This window comes from Rhea pennata, chromosome 17 (assembly GCF_028389875.1).
Source record: "Rhea pennata isolate bPtePen1 chromosome 17, bPtePen1.pri, whole genome shotgun sequence".
Taxonomy (NCBI): Eukaryota; Metazoa; Chordata; class Aves; order Rheiformes; family Rheidae; genus Rhea; species Rhea pennata.
The window spans coordinates 5053673-5077707 of NC_084679.1; the positions used below are offsets into that span (position 1 = coordinate 5053673).

Below are 24035 nucleotides of genomic sequence, written 5' to 3' on the forward strand. Positions count from 1 at the left end.
TGATCGCGTTCATTCATCTATTCCTTGAGCATCTTGCTGCAGACAGCAGCCCACGGAGCGAGTGTGTGAATCCTAAGGATGACGGAAAGCTTGTCTATTATTGAGCGCATTGTTGAGTAAATGAGTTGACATCTTTGAAGTTGCTAATATTGTGGGGAAAAAAAAATGCAGGCTTATTGTCAGAAATGTTGGCAATGCTCCAGATGTGCATTAAATTTAGTAAGATATGAAATAAGCCTAGAGTATTCACACTGCAAAACAAAGCGAGCAAATTTACCTTACATCTAAGAACAGCTGTTTCAGCATATTGGCCTCGCAGACTTGCATCTGTCCAAGTGTTTTGGAGGTTAATCTACTCAATTAATCATTCAGAACTTTTTTTCAATATATAATAATGTTCTGGCCATTCCTGGTGGGCATGTGGACGGAATAATAACGGTAAAGTTTTAAGCTTCAGTGAAAGGCATGTCAGAAAACTTCTGTGAAATGAAAAGCTGTCTTCAGGCTGACACTGGGTGGTGGAGAGGTACATGCATTGTCAATAGATGAGCTGATCTTAGCAACCAAAGGGGTTTGCAGATGGTTTCTAAAACATAAACTTTGGCAGGGAGCATTACTAATCGAAATCACCAGTGAGACTGGTCTGTGGGGCAGGATGCTGAACCCCAAAAGCGCAGGCTTCCTGCAGGATGCTTTGTGGAAGAGGTGAGCGATGGTGTTCTTCGTTAGCTGATGTGTCCATGCGGTCTGGGAGCCTCTGCCTAGAGTATCCTGCAAGTCTCTGTTGGAGGTGGTCTAAAACAACGTTTATGTGAGGATGGGACAAACACCCTTCTCTACTGCTGCTTTCTGGGCTACAGAAAGTAACTAAGGCTGATCTGTCTGGCAACACATGTGCAGACCCACACCTGAAGCAGAGCATGAGTCTGTGACCATCTTTCCAGCTAAACCATTTTGGCCCCTGATAAATGCCTGGCTGCTGTCAGTGTGGCGATGGCACAGCAGCCAGCATCATCTGACGCTGGATGATTTGGATGCGCGATGCTCAGGGTCGGCTGCAGAGCACAACAATCTCCCTTCCCCGGGCCCGTGGGACCTCTTGGAGCAGCTGGATGTGGTGTGCCAGCCCCTTTCCGGGCGCCGCCGAGGTGGCTGCCGCGGGCGTCAGTGAGCCTCTGCCCCGGGGAGATGCGTCCTCGCAAGGGATGCGCTCTGAAAACCACAACAGAAGAAAGCCACTGCTGCTCCCACCCCATCTGAATTCATTTCGTCACATTTTATGAATGAAGTCCTGGGACCTGGCGTGTTTTCAGCGTATTCGCGGCCGTAGAATTGCAGATGAATTCCCCACAACCGCTGTCAGAAAAATCCGCTTGCAGTCCGTTTCACCAGGAGCAGATAAAACCTAAACAAAATTTGCAACCTTTTTAAATATCCTTGTGCATGTGAAAATAGCAAAGCCTTTATGTATAATATCCCAGTCCACCTTTCATGTCAATGTTTTCAATGTTTTTTTTTTAATCAAATGCAGGGTTTCTGGCTGTGTTTTCCACAAGAGACTGCAGAATAAGTGGGAAGAGTTATTATAAAAGTTAGTGAGATACAGACTGCAACAACCTACGCACAGCTTAATAGATTCTAAATTTTCCCACATTTTAACTTTATTCCCCTCTGGACTGAATAACATTGCATGCAGGAATAAGGATTCTCACATCCAATCTCCATTTATAAGGTTCTTGGCCAACAAAAGAGGGAAAAAAACCCAAACATTACAGAAATGCTGCTGCAGAGGGGGAAGCTGCTGCAAGCCGAGGCTGCCCGGAGACAGCGTTGGCATCCGGCAGCCGTGCAAAATGCTTCTGCTTCTCCCACCCAGGGTCGTCTCTGTCTCAGGCCGCTGTTGCTCCTTGGCCGCGTCGTTGCCCGGTGCTGCCCTGCCGAGCGGCTCGCGCGTCCTGTTCGATCCCATCCCTCTTTCTGCCTGTCATAAGGAAGAAATCAGGTTGCAGTTTTATGCTGAGCTGCTCTCTGTAATAGCTCTTGTCAGATCGCGTTGGATGTGAATAGCAGCGTTCACTTAAAAAATTATCGGGGGGAAAAAAGCCCAAAACAAAGGCGGCAACAACTTGTACAACTGACTTCATTAACGAAGAGGGAAAGAGAGCATTAAACTTCCAGCTCCCCCTGCACTTAGGAGAATGTAACTTTCTGGCAGTAAATTAAATGTCAGTGTCATTTAATACAAAGGGGAAACAAATAGAAAAATGTTTGATGTTGCTGTTGCAATTATGTGCCTTTAGAGGACAGGATTTGTTTGCTTGGTTTGTGTCGTGTTGGCTATGAAAAGAACAAACATTCGTCCTTCAAAACTAACCTACAGTGAAGCAGGAGAATGTGGAGATGTGGAGTGAAACTTTGATCGTCTTTTTCTGCTTTTTGTTACAAGATTCTTCTGACATCTGGAACAGACACAAATAATTCTTGGGCTTTTGAAAAATGATAATGTTGCACCATAGCAAAGGAACAAAAAAGATGTAGCTATCAAAACACATATTTTGTATTAAAATCCAGTTTGTCCAGATTTTTGGATCTTTTCTATTGCCAGAAAATTTGAAATTGCACTGGTGTAAATGAGATTCTTTCATCACCATGTTCACAGTAATTGCCTCTATGTGGACTTTCTTCAACCCAGCAGGCTTTAAGGCTCAGGCTCAGCATAGGTGCATATTCCCACCAGGGTTATGCCAAAATCTTCTCTCAGTGTAACAGGGTGGGTCAGGAGCTTTGTTTTTGTAGCATTTCTATGCCAGAAGAATTGCTGGCATCAATGCACTTCTAATGACCTACTCCTGGTACTGTAGCATGGTTTGTGGTTTCTGCTGAAGCAGCTTCTTCATTAAGAGTTTCCTTCCAACACATCCATGTTTTGCTCTCTCTCAAAAAAAAAGTGTTTAAATCTAGTCTTTATATTTTAAGATGCATTTAGCACCATGGGAATGAGAGAGTAGCTTGAAGGTCTTGTTACACAAAGAGACTGTTGTAGATATGGAGCACATTGCATTAAATTGATTAGACTTTGCCTGTGCAAAATGAGTGTTTAAAACGTTGCTAGGGTTGTGACAGGCTTTGGGAACCATACTTGATGGATTTGAATGACTATGCAAGGCAAAAGGCCAGGTGTAGGACAAAGCCTCTTTCTTGTCTTTTTCTTCTTACTCTTGTTTTTGTGTTGACACATTCATGGAGTAGTTTTAACACAAGCACACTTGAGTTGGCACGTGACCATCAATTTCACTGCTAAGGCACTACCCGTAAAAGAGCTGTGAAGAACATATTGAGACCACGTAGAGGGAATTTCTCATTAAGTTCACGTAAGATGCGGGGCCCCTCCTTTTTTAGAGAAACATGTGGAAAGCAGAAAAAATGTTGTGGTGGTGGCTAGAGAATTGTGGCACAGGTGGTGGTTGAAATAGGACTTTAAAAATACTGGAAAGAGGAATAAAACAGGATATGTTGCTTTTATCCCATTTGTCACCTGTGGAAGTACATGCTGAAGCCCGTTTCTACCACTGAGGAGGTGAGATCCCATCAGGAAGGGAGGCTACGGCCAAATACACTGAGGTGTAAGAAAGGAAAGGGCCAAGGAGAAGTGCGAGATGAGGAGAGCCTCCTCTCATCTATGTGGGAATTGTACCGAGGTGCTTTCGAATGAAAGTTCTTTTGAGCTGGAATATTTATGATGGCCTCTAGACGCAAAAGTTTTTCCTCCTTTGTCATTCCTTTGCTAAAATAATGTGTCAAAATGCTGGGAAAATGTATCTTTTTTTAAACTGCATCTTCTGAAAAAAGCACCTTTATCTGTCTGCTTAGCAGGAGCAATGACTGGGCAGCCAGAGGACACCACCAGCTGCAGCACAAGAAGGAATATGGCGTTAGACCTGCTCTTCCTCCCATCTTAAAACAGTAACGAGTTTGAAACCTGTTCTGCAAAAGAACTACTATTCTGTCATTTGGAAATATGCCCATTTCCAGAGGGAAAGGAAGGCGTGAATGGTTAACACAGCCAATTTTAAGCATGATAAATTTCCTTAACAGGAGCGAATAGCAAATATTCGTTCCATTTGAACAGCTCAGTAGTGGCGATGTAAATTCTCTTTGCAAGTGAGTTGGACCTTCTGGTCATTTGTGTCTCATGTTAAGTAAAATGGCAGCGAATGGGAGATGGTTTCCTCCCTCCAGGTATGTCAGGAATGGAGGCAACGGTTAGTTTTGGGGGGAAGAGCCAGATGCTTGCAGTGGGCGTATATCTTGCCTCCCTTGCAGTACATGGTTCGTCTTTCTGGAAGGTCAGTATTTTTCCCCTTATTCATAATGTAGCAAGTTTGAAAGGAACAGGTTGCAAAGTTGGAGTTGAATAATGTCTTAATAAGTTCTAAAGAGTAATTATGAAGATAATGTTTTGGAAGCAAACACAGAAGGTCTTTTTTCACCTTTCCTTCTGTCCTTCAGTGACTTTTGTGAAGATGGAAAACTGAGTCAGCCACTCCTTCCACATACCTTACAATTAAACTAAAAGTGAAGCTGCTTCGGAGTGGCTGCTTGGAGAGACCGTGGGGGCTGAGGGGTAAGGACAAGGAACCATTGTGAAAATTCTTTATCGGAGAGACGTGCTGTTTCGGTTCATACTCGCTTTCATAGAATAGCAAGCGGAAGACCTTTGTCTGTTTGCAGAATGCTTCTATCGGAAACCAATAATACTGTCGCTTTCCATTTCTGTTCCCGGGAAACATTAGTGTCGTCCCCCTTGTCTCCTATCGTCTTGCCACATTTCAAAGCACTTGCGAGATGACATCAGAAGCCCCGGAAATGGAGCACCTTGTAATATTTTCGTATTAGGAGGCGTTCTGTAATTTTCTCTAGAGCAATTCCAACCCTCTATGGCATTAGAGCGTGTGCTAGTGTGCCGTTATCATTTTCCGCTTAAGGCGACAGAGTTTTTCTTTCCTTCCTTTCATCTGTTACTGGTTGCTTTTTATGTACTTATCTATATTTCTTTAAAAATACTGGGTTTTTTTTGCAGCACAGCTGAATTTCACTTAACTAACCAATAAACTAGCTGTTCGAGATGTTGCACGTTCAGCATTTACTTGCTATGCAAAAAAAGTCATTTAATAGGAAAGACATGGAAATCTGTGTTTAACGTCTAGAATCAACAGCTTTAAGACAAAAAGTTTGAGTGTAACCTAGCAGATAAAGCATAGATCTAGCACACAGGCAACAGGGATTTGGTATCAACCTGGCCTGGTGGGATTTCTTGTGCCTCAGTTATTTTATCTGTAAAATGGAGATAATCGTTCTGTTGTCCTTTGCAGAGGTGAGAAGTGTTTTTGTAGAGTGCTGTGGAAAGAGAGGATACTATAAGTAGTAATTTATATAGAACGTTCAATATGTCATTTTTTGAACAGATGAAAGGTAAAGGAAAAGATGACAAATGAAACAGTTTGATTCTGATTTCACAGGACTTTTACCTTTGTGTAACTTCATGATCTTTAACATGATTCCTGTCGCCTGTGCCAGTGCAGAGCGTATAGCTGAGTGCAGAATCAGGCGTTTTCTTGCTCACACTTTCTTGCAGCCTTCTTCAGTTTGAGGGAATATGTTTCCCCAAAACTCACGGACTCTGGAAAAATACTGATGTTCTAAAAGCAATGTTTCAACTTTTGAAACACATGGACGATACTGTCTTAGTCTTCAGGAAGTACCTAGGAAGCACAAGAGCTCACTGAAACATTCAGTCAGGAAAACAACAACAACAAAAAAAGCATTTCTTACTGAGCTTGAATAAAGTTGAGGTCATTCTTTATAATGAACAGAAAACAGAAAAAGCAGCAATCAGACATAGGAGCATGTTGGAGCAAGCAAGTGCTTTTGAATAGGTACAAAGTGAAGAGTCTGAAAAATTAAAATGAAGAGCAAAAATCAAGCCTACAAGAAGTATATGAAGGGGAAAACAATCCCCAAAGTCTTTAGGTCAGTTAGAAGATCCTCAAAAACTCACTTCAAATGAAGAAATTGGTATTTTCATTTGAAAAAAAAATGACAGTATTTAATTTCAGTTTTTTGAAAAGAAAATATGCTCAAAATGTCTTTTTTAAGCTTTTTTGGGGGGGAGTGTCAAGAAACAGTATTTTTTACTTGACTGAAACATTTCCAGGCAGTTCTAAACATGTGCAGGAGGCACCTTCTGACACGTTTGTTTGTTTAAGTGGAAAGCAAATGCTAGAGGAATTGTAAGAGAAAACTCGACTGAAGTCGAAGGTAGTGTAAGGATGGGCAACGTACAGCTGACTGATGCTCCCCGCGCCAGTGGTAAAACACCAGGATGCTCTGAGTTTGCGGGGATGGTGAAGGCTGATGCCTGAACCTGCTACAGGTATGTTCTCCTGGTTTTTATTTTCACTACAGCAAATACAGCTTTGGGCAGCTTTAGGAGGGGAGGGAGATGAAGAGCACCACTGTATCGTCCGGCAGGTCGGCTAGCCGCTAGGAAACGTGCAGTAGTGTAAGAATTGTCAACGTTTGTAATTCTGAAAGCGGGAAGGGATAGTCTTTTGCTCCACTGTTTCTAGCCATCATGTCTGAACTAGACGTCTGAGCCCTTTGAATAAGCAATGGAGAGAGGTAAAACTTCCAAAGTGTCACTTACACCGTCCTAAGATACGGGGCAAAGCCAGAACAGCCAGGGAGTGGATCGCCTGGCGTAGGCGCTCGGGACGGGGAGAGGAGCCCTCCTGAGGGAGAGCAGGCGCTGGGAAAGGGGCTGTTCCCACGGTGTTTGCTCTTGGAAAAGCCAGTCCTGCAGCAGCGCGGCTGTGTGTGCTTTACAGCTTGCGAGCGGTCGAATTGAAACCCATGAAATTGCTTGAACAGGTGAAGTTGGTAAGTACAGCAATCTGGGCCTTACAGATAAGACAGACCATCTTCAAGGAAAAAAAAATTGCTCCTTTGGGACAAGCACAGGTCTTTCCTGCCAAATCCATGTTCCTCCAGATCCTCTCTTTGCAGGACGATGGATGTGAGCGCCGACATACCTCCTTTCCGTTTTAAACTCCATAATGCACTTCTCAAACACAGTTAATAAGTAAATGCACCTAGTGCTGTCCAGAAAATTTGGTTCTTTAATAAATGTATTTGCTACATTATGAGCTCTGGCTTTACACCAATATTTGAATTGTGCTGAGGGAAAAGATAGAAAATCCGGTTCTCCTGATCTCCCTCTAGCGTATTCGAGGCAGCAGTGTTGTCTGTCAGAGGATTTCAGAGGACTTTGAAAAACGTTGCAGTCACTTTCCCACATACTTCATCCTGCTCATGAAAATGTATTATTAAACCACAGCCACTTTGTGAATGGCCTAACGAAGCAAGTTACCATGTCTGAAGCAGAGCAGAAAGAAAACTCATGCTCTCTCCGTGAGAGGACGATCCTGCAGAGGATGTGAAGTCGTGTGTAGACATGCTGTATATTAATTTGTGCATTTTATTATAACATTAAACAGCTGTTATTACAGAAGGACATGGATTTCTGCCCAGGTAGCAGTCAGGGTAGATGATGAGCACACAGATTGCAGCAGTAAACTCATGTGATATGCAACCTTATGTTTCAATATCTGTAGTTTTGCACTTGTGAAGCTGAAGCCTTTTCAAGCTGGTGAGTTGCCAACTCTCCCATTGCACCGGTGGCGTAAAATTGCCTCCAAAAACTGCCTCTCTCCAGCCCACTAAGAAAGAAATTGTAATGGGTGGGAAAGAAACCAGAGAAGTATTTGAAAGTGCTTCAAAATGGTCATCTAAAATATTGCTGAATATTCTTAAACTGGTGGAAAAAAGATACATGGACAAAATTTCAGGTTGGCTGTGAAAACTATGTCCTTGACTACTGCTGATGCTCAAGCGAGTCTAATAGCTATAGTTTTTACACTGAACAAAACATGGTCTTCTGAATTATTCTATGGAAAAAACAATGCCTTGGAGGAGCGTTGAGATGACTGTTTTGTGGCCATTTAAAAAGAATTAACTGTGTTTTGGGTTGCACCGAGGCTCATGGGATTGCATATGAGCAGACATCTCTGTCCATTTTGAATACTCTTGAATTCAGCAGTTTGATTTCAATTGGAGATGGCCTGTGATTTTATTAACCCACAGAACATAGAATGTTTTTCTGGAATACAAGGGAAAAAAAAAGACATAGGTGGACTTTGAAATTCTAAATATGCTTAAAAATGGTTACGAGCTATATACAGTTGAGAAGTCCTGACACAAGTCTGCCAGGTGAAGGTTCAGGTACCACATAGATGTGTGTAAATTCTAGTAGACTTGGAGGGCATAATCTACCATGAAGTTTTAGGCTGACTTTAGGTCCGCTGTTTCTTGGTATCCTGAGGGTGCTGAAACCCAAGCCTCCAGATCTTTGTGTCTGTTTGCTCTGCAGACAACACAAATCAGATGCGTGATACCCGCTCTGCAGCTGTGAAAATTCCCCATTCCTCGAGCGTGCTCTTCGGAGCAGCGGTATCATGGTGTTCGACAAAGCTTCTTTGGAGAATAAACTGTACTGGGACAAAATGGGCTGAGGTGAAATAGCCTGAGCCCAGTCTTGGGAAAGGTCCTCTGCTCCTGCAGAAGGCAGGGGTGCTTAGCTGAAAGCGCAGAGAGTGGCTGACAGGCTGCAATTACTCCTGCCAAGTGCATCAGGCTGCGTTCTGAACCCTCGCTTGATGGGGACAGATCTGTTCTGAGTTATAAAATATCAAACAAAACTGCCTCAGGTCATAGATATGACAGCGTCTGTGCTTCTAATCAGGATTCTCCTTCAGCAGCAGGTTTCGCTTATTTTTCCTACACAAACCACCTCAAAATGAGTTGAATTTCCTTCATAAAAAAAAAGCCATAGGGATGGCATAAATCTCAGCTTTAGTCTCCATGAAATCCAAACTAAAATTACCACTCTGGCTGGTAGCGTGTGCCATGTACACTGTGCTAAGGAAAGAACTTCCTTCGGTGCATTTGTAGCAAGGAGAAACATTAGGAAACAAGTTTCCACGTCGGAGCCTCTGTATAACGCGTATTTGTGCTGTAGCAAATTGTTTTTGCAGCACACGCTGTAACGTACAATCAGAATAATATTCAGTTAGCCCAGTAGTTGCTGCTTACAGCATTCTGTAAGAGTCGGTGATTAAGAACCTCTCTGTATGGTTCAAACCACAGTAACTAGTTTCTCCTGCGGGACGTACGCAGCTGCCAAGTCTTCGTAGGGATCCCGATCTGAAGTGAAGCTATTTTACAGGTGAACAAAGCAGCTGAAGGATGACCTTTCACTCTGCCCCGAGAGCCCGCAGCGCCTGTCCTAACCGGTCGTTCCTGCGAACGATACGCTTTATAAAGAGCTGAAACGAGGAAACAGCCGGAGACGGAGAGAGGTTGGGGAGGAGCGGGGATGGCCTTTCAGTGACGTGAGTGATGGTCAGGGCAGGAGGACTCGTGTGTGGTTGTCCTTCAGGCCTGACTCGGGACACCTGAAAACTTAGTAAATGATACCTGATTCCCCAGGTGGCTCCACTGACATGATTAGGGCTGTTTGCAGAACATGGATTTAATCACCATTCTGCCCTTTATAAGGGTCTGTGATTTGATGCCTCCTGCAGGTGCAGCTTCTGATGGCTTCAGTTAAATCGTGGGTGGGTGAGGACTGCCCGGTCTGGCCTGCAGCTCTGCCGGCTGCTGGAATTCGTGGAGACTAGAGCTGAGAACTATGTGAGCACTTTGGAAGGTTGTAAATGTTTTCTAATGTTTAACAAACATATAATACCCATTGCCCAGTCTCACCTTTGGGTGACAAAATGGCAAATACTACCTGTGAGTCACAAGCAATATAATTGTGGCAAATATGAATAGCTTTCCTCCGACCAGACTTCATTAATATGTACTGGAAACCTAAAAGAGTATTCAGCTGTGTGGGGGAAAAAGTACAGGAGAATTGCTTTGGATTATAATAATTTCAGCAAAGCATCTAATTTATATATTAAGCTTGCTTAATGGACTTGTATTGCCTTGCTCTTTGATCTGAAGAAAAAGGTGGTGAATAATTTATTGTATAAAAAAAAAATCCCCAGCCCAGCCCACATGCCACAATCTGCCCTGTAATTTGCATTTTTTAAGAGATGCCATTACTAGGCGGGAGAACTGCTTCCTAAAGATTCCTTCCAATATTACAAATGTATTTTCACGAGGTATGCTCTGGGGAAAAAAATAATAATGAAGGAATGCAATTCTGCAGACAAATGTTTCAGCTCTATGCCTTCTTCGCTAAAGACAGTCATTTCAACTAAATGCCAAAAGGCATTTAGCTGTAACATTTGTCAGCAGAATAGGGTTGGCTTTAGGTTTCCCTCCTGATTTACAATTGAGTGTTTATTGGGTTTACTGTACTGCAGCATGTTTTGTTAACCTCTAAAAAACCCCATCCAGCTTACGCATTAATCGCAAGGGTGATATCCATCAGAGCAAACTGGGCCAGACTGGGTGGAAGGGAGAGGGATGCAGGCTGCTCCCGTGGGGACGGCAGGGAGGAAAGGTGCAGCGGAGGCTCGAGGCTGGGCTGTAGATAACCTGCATCTGGGTCCTGGCTCCCCGGATGGTTCTTGTAAGATGCTTAATTTATTTCTCTGTTTTTTAACCAGGAAGGGGAGAAACGGTACTGTTGTGAGCCGGCGGCGTCTAGGTGGGCTGCAGTAGAGCCGCAGGCTGGCGAGGCAGCCGGGGCGTTGCAGGGCAGCCGCGGGGTGCGTGGTGTGGGGCGCTGCCCCCCGGGCGCAGGGTGCTGGCTCGGAGAGCCCCTCGGCAGCCCACGCTGCGCGAGCACTGCGGGAAGAGCTTCATCCTCCGGGGCAGTGCTGCTTGAAGCCGAATTATGGGACCCTGGTGCCTGGGCTCCCCAGAAGGGGTTTGCGCGTACCCGTTGCGGGCATTGCTCAGTAATCCCTGTCCGAACGGGGTTGATAGCAGTGTCGGTAATCACGGCTTTATCACGACTCTTGACACGTCTCCCGTTCGCATTTCCCCCCCATTTGTCCAAAGCAATGAGTTGTCAAACATTTACAGGGGCTGTGCACAGGGTTTATTCATATTTAAATAAAGCCATTATCCCGGCCTTGAGTTTCAGTAGTTTTCTGCTCTTCCTCTTGAGTATTTCTCTCAGTAGTGCCATCTAATCAGCTTTAGGTTTTAATTAAACAGCTGTCATTTGCTTCCTAGTTCTGTTGCGACCTGATGTTGTATTAAATTTTAATTTAGCCTAGGCTGGATAAGAAGTAGATTCCTTCAGACAACAAAGAAATGCTATTAGCAGGTTACAGTTGTAATTAAGAAGAGCTCTGCTGAAGTGCTAATGCATTCAGGTACAGAGAAGGAACTGCAGATAAACATGCACACAGTTGTTATTCAGGGCTAGAGCCCGCAATGCGAATGTGTAGCTCTCGCCTGGGCTGCTTGAATCCCAGGTTTTGGACAAGATACCACAACTGAAACCCTTCACAAAAGCCATAGGAAAATGGGATTCCTGTTTTTTTCCTCTGAGACCTTGCAGTGTCTGGGGCTAGAGGTTTGGGCTGGTGGTCCCTGGACATTGCTGCAGGTGTTCTGGGGAGGCTGTGCCGTGGGGCAGGACCTGCCCGTGTAAATCAGACCTGTTATCCCTTTCTGCGTGTCAGATGCTGTCAGTAAGAACCAGCACAGGTATCCTAAATTCATTTTTTTTTTTTCTGCAGTAAATCCTATCACGGAAATATAAAACAAGCCTAACAGAATCCAGATGAAATGCTATTACTTGTTAAAGATGCATTAAAAAAAAAAAAAAAAAGTTTGTTTATAAATCTAATGGACAGTCAATCAGTTCAGTTCTGCCTTCATATTTCTTCTTCTGAGGAAATATATTTTTGCAGTCTATAAACAGCAAGCTCTTAGCAAGGTCTTTACGCAGCCTATTAAGCTTGTGTAGCGCTCGATCCAGGCATCTGAAATATTGATTTCTATGGCAGAATTGCTTACAGTCGTCGTTTTTGTGAGGCCGCGCTGGCTAATGAGCCCCACGGGTTTCTGCGCGTGCTGCAGAGGAGGGGAGGCGGAGGGCGGTGCTGGAGCCGGGCGTCCCCCCGAGCGGGCGGGCGTCCCCCCGAGCGGGCGGGCGTCCCCGCGCAGCCCGGCGCGCCGTGCCTCCCCGCGCGGGGAGCAGCGCGGCCTCGCCGCCGACGTTGCCTTGCCCTGCGGGGCTGGCGGCGCTCGCGAGCCGGGAAGGGAGCCGTGGGGCTCGTTCGTCCCGCGTCCCGCCTGGGCGGCTCCCGCAGGCTGACGCAGCGGGCCAGCGCCAGAAGCAAAGGAGAAGTTACCCTGGGCTTGGTGCGCACCTGACCCGAGCTCTGCTGAGGCGAGCAGGAGGGTTTCACCCCCGGCTGAGCGGTGGCTGGGTGCGAACGCCCCCTGCCCCGACACGCGCGAGTTAGTACTGTGCTAACAAAAGCGGCTTTGGAAGTGGAATTAGTGGCAATTTTTGTGTCGCTGGCAAAAACGCTGTTTCCCCCGATGACCTGAAGAAGAATGTCTGTTGCTGAAGAGCAGTTCAGAAATCATACGCTGCCAGGCGGCTTTTGGGGAGCATTTTGGTACCGAGCCACGTTGTCCGAGCCACGTATGTGGCGTCCGCCTGTAGCAGATCGGTGGCTCAGGGTTTGTGGGGTACTTGCCGTCGGCCTGATAAGTCTACCTTACCTCTTCTGACGTACTCGCGGATGCAGCGCCCTTGGTTTGCCTCGATCTGTCTTACACAACCTCGCTCTGCCTGAGAGGCCTCTGAGCTTTTCCTTCTGCGTGGCAGTGCGTTTTCTCCTTAGTTTTGCTCTGAGCTCCAGCTCCGTAAAAGGGTTTTGCAGTTGTTCTTTGAGCCTTTCACTTCGGCCACGTATTTCTCTCTCTCCCTCCCAGTGTCCCTCTCTCACGGGTGGCAGCTGGTTATAAATGAGCCCGTTCGGCATAAACAAAAACTAGACAGCCGTTTACTGTGTGAAACATCTGGTTTGTGCCTCGCGGAGAGCAGAACAGAGACGGTATATTTATTTCATGAGGTACTGCTCAGAAAAGCATCTCCATCCAGGATAACACTTAAACACATGCTGAAACCACGGTGAAGTCTGAGTGTCAAGTTGAGCGTGTACTTTTAGTGCTGTTCTGAACAGAAACGGACTCGAGTACACGCTTAAGTGCTTTTCTGGAATATGAGTGCCTATAAAGCTCTAGTAGACTGTATTAGTTAGCTAGCCCTAGTGGTATTAGTACTTGAACTCATTTAATTCAGGGTACTTTTTGTAGAAGTTTCCCAATATTGATTAATAATACATCCTTGTTGCAGTTATTTATTGGTCTTCTCCAGCTGTCTGTAGCTTGTGGTCAATGCCCATTATTTTCTATCAATCTAGCTAGCAGGCAGAAGCAAATGATAGTGAATATATTCCTATGCAAGCTGCTGTCAAATTTTTCACTAACATCCATTTCTTCTTCTACCAATTCTAATCATGGAGTTTAAAGTTAGATTAGTTGGAAGCAACTTTTTTTTTCTTCCAGCTGACAAGCAATTAGTTTTATGGAAGTTGAAAAATGAAAAGCAAATTGATTTAAAGCAGTATTTCCTATTGCAGGCTCTGCTAGAAGGCTGAGGCTGAACCTCTGTGAAGGAAAGCACAGACGGTTCCTCGCCACACGCTTGTATCAAGTTCTGGGCCTGGCAGTAAGTACTGCTTGAGCAGAGGCAAGCTCCTCTGAAGGCCTTTGGAGACTCTTCCCCTCTTATCTGCCCAGCTACTTACGCAAGGCAGGGACCTCTTGTAGCAACTCATTTGGAGTAATTAATCAAACTGCAGCCGCACGGAGATGCGGAGGAAGGCTGCGTTAATGGAGTCATTAGTGTGCCAGAGCTGCGAATTCATCAGGAGTAGAGATAAATGGGGTAAAACATCTCTAGGTGCGATTTTGATGGGGAAAGATTGGAAAACTTGTGTATGGTATTGCCTGGTTTGTAGTAGCTCGTCTCAGGCATAGCTTTTCTCATCACGTTTTTAAGCCCAGAAAAGGGAAAGTGTTTAACTGACAACTCCTAAGCTGGAACAGTAAGGGTAGAAATGCTGCTGTTGTAATGCTTGATTATCACCTCCCAAATCACTGACGTGATTTGGGACATACGGGTGGGAAGAGTTGCTGGCACCCTCTGAAGATTGTGCCTGAACAACGCTGTGGTTCTGCCAAGCTGCAGATGTGCCCTCTTGCATGATTGCGTTATGGATTTTATTGCCAGAGCAGCCAAACCCATGAATGGGCTCAGAAAGAATAAATCCATATGTCTGCTAAGAACAAAAAGATGGGCTAGACACAACTTTGGGCTCCAGAAGTTATTAGACCACTGATTGCCAGGCATCCGACGGGCGTGTGTGAGGACGGGTCACTCTCTATGTGCTTTTCTGCCTGTTCCTGGCCATTGCTGGAGGCAGCGTTTGGTCCATCAGTCTGACCCCACCAGCATTCTTATGTCTTCATGCTTCTCTAACGTCCATCCCTTGTTTGTGTGTGCATACAGGACACAGAAGTTCTTAACACAGCCATCCTGACCGGGAAAACGGTGGCTGTGCCAGTCAAGGTTGTTGCCGTGCAGGAGGATGGGGCAGTGGTCGATGTTTCCGAGTCCACTGAGTGCAGATCGGCCGATGAAGAAGTCCTAAAGGTAAGGCAGCTGAACGAGGGGGAGAAGAACGACGTTCTCACCTTTTTTTCTTCTGCCACCACCTGATGGGCACCTAGCCCGAATTCCAGTTTTCACGGGAACCCGTCTTTAGGAGTCTTGGGGGTTGCCACAGCGGAGGGTTGTTTCCACTGCGCAGCACGGGGTTTTGTCTGCAGAGGTGGTGCAGCTTTAGCACATTTCCACAGCCTGATGTGGAGCTCCCCATACGGCGTGGGAGAGAGGGCCGGGGAGGTGGAGAGTGTGGTCCTGGTCCTCCTCCGCTGGCCAGCCCGCGCTGGTGAGCAGTGTGTTGTCTGAGGCATCCCACTTGGGAAAAGTCAACTCCCCACACAAGGATCTTTATTACGGTGCAGCTTTTCTGCATCCATTATTAAATAGTAATAATGCACTAGGTTGTAGCAGTGTGTAGCAAAGTTTCCTACAGGCTTCTGACTGCATCATCTGCTTTGCAGTTAAGATTTTCTCATAAATAAAGATACTGAACTGTACCAAAATCTTGAGGAGCAGGATGGAAATAGAAAGCGACAACCATATTGCAAAAATTCTTAAAACAAGATCTGGGAGTTTTGAAACAGTGCTTTTCTTTCAAATATAATGTGTTCAGCTCGTTCTCACTCCCCAACACTGAGATGAAAATAGCTTTAATGTGACTTTATCAAGGCATTGACTCTATGACTTATGGCACTATTTCATGACTTTTTATCAGCTTTTAACTCATCATTATTATTTAGGCTAAGAAAGGATATTTTTGAATATCTTTAATGGATTTATTTGGTTTATTATGTGGTTTGGGGCTAGGGATTTTCTTTTGGTTTTGAATGAACTTCATAAATGAGTACAATATCTTTTATGTCGACTTTTTTTTTTTTTTTTTTTTTTTTTAAACTCCCACGAAGATTAAAAGAGTAGATGAGGAATGATGGTTTCTTTGCCTCTGTTCCAGGAGAGTACAGTATATTGTATATAAATGCTATAAAAATAGGCTGGCATACCCATCCTATTTAAACCTATAACCTGCAGATATTATTATAAACTGTCACTGTAGCTTTCAAGAAACAAGCTCCTCCCGATATTCTATCTATTAATTGGATCGCGCCCGAATACGTTCCAGCTCTGATCACTTTTCTAAGTTCTCTTCAGCTTGCATTTGAAACCCACGTGCTAGACCTGTGTACTTTTAACTTATCAGTGTAACCTCTTTGTAGATAAAAACTAAAAAGGTGCTAATAGATAGCTTGTACTTTGTCAGATATTTTTTCATATTCTCTTAACTGGCTAAAGAAATGCATACAACAAAGCTGTTATTTATTTTGAAAACCGTATGCTGGTACAAAACATTCACTTATTTTTGACAATTCTGAATGAGCTTGTTACATTGTTTTGGAATAAATTACATCCTCTAAAACAAACAAAATCTCATTGCATTTCAGTTCCAACAACAAAGAAATTCCTTTGCAGTTCAATGACTTGTTTTGCAACTTTACATTTTGTAGCAGCTTTCCTCTCTCCGAGACCATTAAATGAAGGATCTCACCTGATCCTCGGTAGCTATAGGAAAGGCAAAACCAGTTTCTGTTTGGGTGAAAGCCTTAGCCAGGCAATGTCTACTTGCTTCCAACTAAAAATCCCTCTAAAAATCCCATTTTCTTTTTCCGGTAACATAAGAAAGGCCTTACCAGAAGGAACAAGAATGAATATCTTTGTTTATGGCTAACTTGGTTTTCGAAGGAACAGTCTCTCTCGATAAATTTTGACCAGATTGAATAGCCATATGGTTATTCTTATCTGATAGTGGCTATTATTTATCAGGTCACAATGAGTTGCTCACATTGTAAATTTAAGAACCAAGTTATACATTGTCAGCATACTGCAGAGATTGTCTTTTTTATTATTGCCATTCAGAAAACCAGATGCAGATCTAAGAGATGGTTTACGTGGACTTACCTTTGTATTAATTGAGTTTCTCATATTTCTGTGACTCTCTGTATTTAGAGAACACTGGAATGAACTAGATAGCGAAAGGTCAGGAAAAGGACTCCCCCTCCTCTTCCACTACTAAAATTAGTATCTGCAGACTTCAGGGAGAGTTGCATTTCAAAGCACTGCCCATTTAAAGTCTGTTTTGTTCAAGAAGCAGTTGTCCATATGGATATACTGTCAAAGCTGGGCATGAAGTTGTTCTGGTTCCCAAATTTAAAAGGTCCACTGGAGCTGGCAACTAAACAAGGCTTGACACGACCTCTGTGAGCAGAGACAAGATTTCCAGTTGCAGCTGTGAATTTATACACTTTGAGAAAGTAAAGCTCTTGCCCTCTGACCACCTTCCTTTTTTGCTTTTTCAAAGGAGGTTGTATTTTTAGGTGGAATTAAAGACCTGCTCCAAAGCACCTTCAAGTTGATGAGTGTCTTCCCATTCCTTTCAAGGGCTTTGGATAGAGCAGACCAAGACACGGGCCAAAATTCTGCACAGGTTTTACAAGATTTGCACTATATTCCCATTCTTTTCTTAGCGACTAAGTTGGATATAAATCAGGACTTCATTTGCCTGTTTTGTGATATTATCTGGGCATCAAACTACCTGACAGCAGAGAATGCCTCTGGAACTCTTTTTCCAGACCTGAAACTAACTTTATAATGTATTAATTTAATGAACAAAACCAAGAGGTCTGAACATGGTCTTCACTGAGTTCATCTTGTCTCATCCTGGTGATATAAAAGGTCTCAAAATGGGAATAATGTTATTTTTGTGAAAATTACAGCATCCTTGTAATGGATTTCAGTCCTAAATTACTGAGAGAGGCTATCAGACTGAATGCTGCTCAGGCATAATTTTTTAACTGGAAATATATATATTAGCTGCAAGATTGAATCCATTACAATTAATTATTCAAATTAAATTTAGTACAGGGTTTATGTACCTATATTTTTTCAGAAAAATGCATACCCCCTTTACAAGCCTCTTTGGAAAGTCAGTATTGACTTCACTTCCAGATTTGTGTTGCCTTTATTATGTAGGTCGTACTGCTAAACCCTCTAATAAGAGTTGTCAGGCATTTTGGATGTAATTGCCTAATCCTGAGCTTCTTTTCACTGCTAATTCTGGCTTTATTGTTTCTTTGTAATTGGAGAGATATTCGTATTCTTTTGGATAGAACAGAAAGTGTTGCATTCTTAACCTTTTATTTCTGTTTAATAGATAAAGATTTAATAGACGATTAATGAGACAATTCTTTGATCACTGCTGTAACACCATTATTTTCAATTAAGCCATAATGAATTCAAGGTAGTTTAAATAAAACAGACTCTGGTCCAGGCTATTATCTCTTCATAGGTATTAGTTTGCATGTTTATCTGGACAGCTACCTAGATGCCATGTTGATATAAATACTACTCAGAGACAGTCAAGTAGATAGATGATGTGTAAGTGATTTATTTGTAGACAAGGGGTGTGAATCTTTCCCATTCTAAGCAATATATTCCCCCAGCCTAACAGTTTAATAGCTTCCCAGCAAGAGAATATTTCCGTCTACATATTTCAAAGCCTATATAATTAGTGATCAATATAACAAAATACATGCATTACTTTTTGTCCTTCCGTTTTCAGAACTTAGTGTGACTTGGCCCTTACAGGAGTTTCACAGGTGAACTTTCTTGGTTGGACTGTAGTTCCCACTATTTTATTTATGTTCTTGCTGGTGCACAGGGCATAGGTTATAATATTGACTGACCATTTTAACTAGTGGCTACCCTCTAAAAATTTTAAATGGAAAGGTTGCTCTGAGTCAGAGAAACTCCCATGCTTAGTCCGTCATTGAGAAGGAATGGCTAATGCTGTTGGCATTTGATGGAAAAGATTGGCTTTGTGATTAAGGCACTAAATGCTGCTCAGCATTAATTTCCATATCTCTTGCTGATTTCCTGTGTGACTGTGGGTGAATCACTCATTCCTCTCACTTCCTTATCTGCAAACAGGGCTGCAAAATACATCCTTTTCCCAGCCCCTGCCTTCTTTCAGTTGCTGGTGCTGCTGTTAACTCTGAATGGACAAAGTCCTTATCTCTGCTGGAGTCCCACTAACTTCACTGGCCTTCTGCCATTGAGTTATTTGAAGGACTTTTCTTCCTGCGTCCCCGCTCTTCCTGCACACTAGTGCTAAATGGGGTTATGAGACTGGAAAGAAAGGAACGGTGGAAACTTGATCAGATTTATGCAGAAATTATTTGGCTGTGCTGGCGATGGGCAAAACAGAGAGATAAAGGAGCTGTAAGCGTGACAAAGGGACCTTTTCTATATGCTGTGCCATGGGGCCTCAGTCTTTGTAAGTGGTGGAGAAAACTTTAAAGGAAAAAAATTAAAGTAGTTGTACCGTGGCAGGCAGGTCCTTTGCTCGTCCGTCCTGCCAGGAAGTGTAAAGCACTGCTGAAGTCTTGATGGCTTGTTCCTGTGGGTCTCGCTTGCTCCCTGCTGGCCTCTGCGTTGTTGCCGGAGGGAAGTAAGAGTTAGACCAATGGTGGTGATGGAGGGAGCACCTAGAGATGGTCACGTTATAGAGGGAAGTCTAGTCTGAGGGTCTCTGGCACAGCCAGTCTCTACAGCTGCTGAGATGCTCCAAGCGAGGTCAATGCACTCCTTTTTCATCCCTGTAAAAGTACCTTTAAAAGTCTGGCCCGTAGTAATTTCACATGAAGTAAAACTCCGGCAGCATTACAGTTACATGGTAGTTACCTGCAACGCAGCATCAAGTGAGGAAATTATAACGAGGACAGTTTCTCAGCCCAAATGTTTATCTCGGTAGTGTACAAATGAGAGGGAGACGGCTGCCCCGTTAATTCGTTCCTAGATTCGTCCCGTTCCCCTGCCCTCTGCAGGTTACGCAGGAACTGACTGATTTTGCCAATTACTCTGCGGCAATTCAAATGGCTTCCATGGAGTTACAGCACGGACTAATTTAGCCTATTTTTTTGGCAGCAGAAAGGGCCCTCAGCTGAACGGAAGGGGGTCGAGGGGCCTCACTGCTGGTTTCTGCCCACATGCAAAGTCAGGCTCGAAGTGTTGAAAACAGCAGCGCTTCAGTAACGCACCACGAACCCCGTCCGCGCGAGGACGCGCTTTCCGTGTTAGCTTGCTGGAGGAAAGTGCTTCACCTCCTCGTAATTTCCTGTCTAACTCTAATGGAAGTCAAACTCAAAGCATTCCTACCCCTTACTTTTCTAACACAAACCTTATCCTGAACTCTCTATAATTAATGTTCAAACAATAGAAGACCTAATTTTCCTAGCAGCAGCCAGCGAGGCTTTATCTAATGTGCAGTAAGAATAGGGTAAGAAAGGCAGGAAAGGTAATGGGTAGAATGAATCTGAGGAGGGTTCCCCCCTCTTCCAGAGGAAAAACAGATGGGTGAGAGGGGACCTTACAGGACAGCCCTGGGCCCAGCGATCTCTAACCCCGGCACAGTAGCCGCTTCAGGGCTCTGCAGCCGTGCCACCTGGAGCAGAGCTCCGGCAGCGTTACAGCTCTGGAGATGTTTTGCACATCCCAGTCTTTACGACCTGCATAAAGGTAAGCGGTGAATCTGGGAATGAGCCCTTCCACCGAAGGCAAGAAGCTCTGCTGCCTTTCTCTCGTAGCTGCTCCAGACGTCCCTGTTCCTGGAGGTGTCCCTGGCCGGAGTTAGTCGGGACCCAGAGCGGTATTTCCAACCCTGCATCCTGAATGCTGAACATGTTATCTGAACATGTTTAGCTCTCTTTTCCGGGGTGGCAACCCAGCATTAGTGCAGATGAAGTGACCTTCCTTATTTGTGAGGGCCTGGAGGCTGCGGGTTTGCCAGCCTTGTAGTTTTTCAGTGACAGGGAAAGTACTTGTGTGGCAGATGCCAGCTTGGTCTGGGCTAAACACTAAAATGTCCACGTGGAAGGTATGTATTGGTACAGCTGGGCTCCTTTGCGAGGACTTTACAGATTGAGTTGGGCCCAGAGGATTCCGGGATGCACAGGTTGTTACCGTGTGGTCTTTCACGTCACTGGGGCAGAATTCAGCCTCACCTGCGTGGTTTGCCCCGTCTTTGTGCTCACTTTACTGCTTTGTGTCTCCTGTAATTTCAGTGCACCTATTCTGACTTGTCGTAGGGCGACTTGGAGTTAAAGCAGGCTACTTTCTGGACACTAAGCAAATTGTTCAGACTAACTTAAGCCAGATTTAATTGATCTTCTGTTTTAGCTAACCTGTTTGTTTGTTGTTTAAAAGAGGAAAAAAATAGGGAGGGATACTGTGGTTATCTAAGTAAGATGATACTGAATTTCTGGGAACACTTCCTGGCTGCAGGCCCACAACACGTTCTTTGCACAGTTTACAGAAAGCAGCTTCTGCCTGAAGTTAAATACAGCTATTTATGCAGGAGCTCTGAAAACAGCCAGCGCTTGCAATTTGCAAGTTCTGCAGCTGCTTTGCCATTAAAGTATGTGATCAAGAATGCAATGTATTTGTACGTGAAGTGGAGCTAATCTTATTTCTCCATCTATCGTATTTCTGAACTCCGATTACTGCACTGCCTAAGATCTTTATTTTGTGGTCACTTGCTCAGGGATTAGCTCACTGCAGGAGCCCAAACTCTTTGGGGAAGCAGTGAAAATACTCTTCACTTGTTTATGTGATGGATTTACTTTGGTGCCAGTCAGTTTATTACACAATTCATTTTGAGCTAGATCTTATTTCTTAAAGTGATTTTTTTTTCTTCAGTGCTGCTCAGTGGTTCAAGATTGAGAGCCCTGGAGGCTTAAGCACTCTGTCTCTCCCCAGAACGTGGCCAGGCTGGGGCTGCAGCAGATGCCAGTTCAACTAGAAAGCTTTTGAAGTGCAGATGCTTAATTTGGTGAGTCTCTCTCCATGTCCATGCAGTCCTTTTAATCTCACCTGATTAGTGCCAGTGAATCAGCATCATCAGCTCCAGGAAATCAGCTGGTAACAACCCTCAAGTCACTGTCAGCTTCATCTGCATCCATCCTTGGGAGCCGGGAGGTGATGGACTCCGCAGTCCATTACAAATCCCCTGAGATAATGCCTCCCCCGATGCCTGACACAGCCAGGTGTTGATGGCAGTGTAGTGTTCCTCAGCTGAGCAGAAGGATTATGCAGCAGCTGGGGATCCTGCACGGGACTCACCAGTTCTGCTGTACATCTCTGCCTTACTCCTCTGTGAAGCTGTCTGGTCTCTCTCTGTCTCAGCTCCCACCCGTAGTAGAGCAGGGACAGTCGGGATGCTCCTATCTCAGTAGAGTTTATTGGCAGGAGACCCGTTCAAGGCAGTGGATCTTGGCTTTTGTAGCTGTAGACAGGTATGCCTAAGACAGAGCAATAATTAAATATTGTTGAGCTGCTTGCAATGCATCAGACTTGTAAACTGGATCTTGTTATGGTTTCTAGCTTTATCCAGAGAAAAATCCCTTCTGCCCCCCCTACAAAGTTCATCTTTAGGAGTCATCAGAGATAGACAGGAGAGTATGGGAAATCTCTCTACAATATATTGACCGCTGAATTAAGGAGTTTTTTTGTTGAAATATCAGAGGTTCTGACATTCAGGTCATCGGATTCTGCTAATTAGTTTTCTAGCCAGTCAAAGCATGATCAGAAAAGAGTAACATAGCCACTTACTGCATATTAAAGATTTATCTTAGAAAAGAACCATGTTACATAGCAACAGGTTGAAATCTATAGCGTTTTATGATTGTGCCAAGCTAAAACTTTGGGTTGAGAATCATATTTGCAGACAAAATAGCTCCATGTATAGCCATAAGGATGCCAATGAGGCAATCTCACAAAATCACATATTGAAGAATTAATATTCTGTACACAGTGCACATTGTACACAGTTTATAGCAAAATATATGTGTGTATCTTCCTGAAGCTATTTTTAAACAGACACAGTCTTCAAAGCCAGCTTGAGAAAACTGTTTTGTCTGGGAGAGGATCCGTTAAGAACAGACCATGCCGACATGTGCAATTACGCAGATTTCGGCGGAGATGCTTATGGTGTCTTCCAAGGGACCAGCTGCTGCTTCAGAGGAAGAAAACAATTCTGTGGCTTAGCATTTGGCTGCTCGGAGAGGGCACGGATCCCAGTCCTGGGAAACAATCATTAGCCTGAACGGCCGTGCCGCTCATGATAAACTCTGAATATTTTATACTAAGAGATGCAGAGTAAACAACCCAGCCTAGGCTCAACAAAAGCAAATACAGCGGTAAGTAACTGTCTTGAGAAAATGTCAAACTTGGAGACTTTTCTCCATGTTCTGCAGGAAATGAACTTTGCTGTACGAACTTCAGTGCAGTAGGCCATTTAAATGTTTTAACTGAAGATGCATGAACCTCATGGATTCTGAGGCTTTTATGCCTCTTGAGCTATCATTCTGGCTGGGCAAATTAATTCACTTTGCCATTGCCGTCTAAACTCCTGGGGCCAAAACGTGCTCTCAGTTAAAGTCACGCAGCTGTGTGAAAGGCGCTGGAGTGACAGACGTGTTCCAGAGGGCAAAATTTGCTCCGTGTGAAAGTTAAAACTGCCATTAGGGTCAGCTGAAGGGTGAGAAATAAGTCGTTCCGCCCCCTTCACTGATGTGGTAGAGTGGAGAGGTGGGACTGGGCAGCAAATGATGCTTTTTGGATGGCACAGCACCCCATTTAAATAAGCAATGGCATTTGGGGTGCTGAAGTGCCACGTGGTGTCAAAACGCTGAATCCTTCGACCTACGTGCAGGCTTATTTTGGAAGAGCTGTGCGGCTGCCGCGGCTCGCTGGAGCTGCGGCAGCTCGGCAGCAGGCGGCACGCGCCACTGCCGAGCCTCTGCCTTCCCCTGGCTCGGTGGGTCACAGTCAGATTTTGAATGCAGCTTGAGTTTATGTCTTTGTGGTTTAATTTATCCACACCTGTGTTTTGGTAACGTGTTCTAAGATGCACTCCCTCGAGATACGTAATTGGAGTTGAGGATGGAGCTGATGGAGCTGACGCCACCATCATTTTGAAGTGCAGTTAATTTATTTGACATAAAAAGCACCTACCATTGACAGCTACCAGCTCCCCTTCTCCTCTGTAGTAGAAGGCATTTTTGTTCTTGCTATATTATTATTAATGTTTCTGCATTCTCATCGTGCAGAATGGGAAATCAGGACGTGGACTATTTTGATCTCCTTCATAGAAACA

The 24035-nt window shown here is 44.3% G+C and overlaps 1 protein-coding gene across 1 annotated transcript in view; it reads left to right on the forward strand.

Annotated features, from left to right (window-relative positions):
• The window catches only part of TMEM132B (transmembrane protein 132B), a 252000-nt gene that overhangs the window by 194649 nt on the left and 33316 nt on the right, over positions 1-24035 (forward strand). The window contains exon 5 of the mRNA XM_062590194.1: positions 14675-14818. Coding sequence (XP_062446178.1) covers positions 14675-14818 — 144 coding nt within the window. The remainder of the gene's footprint in view (positions 1-14674; positions 14819-24035) is intronic.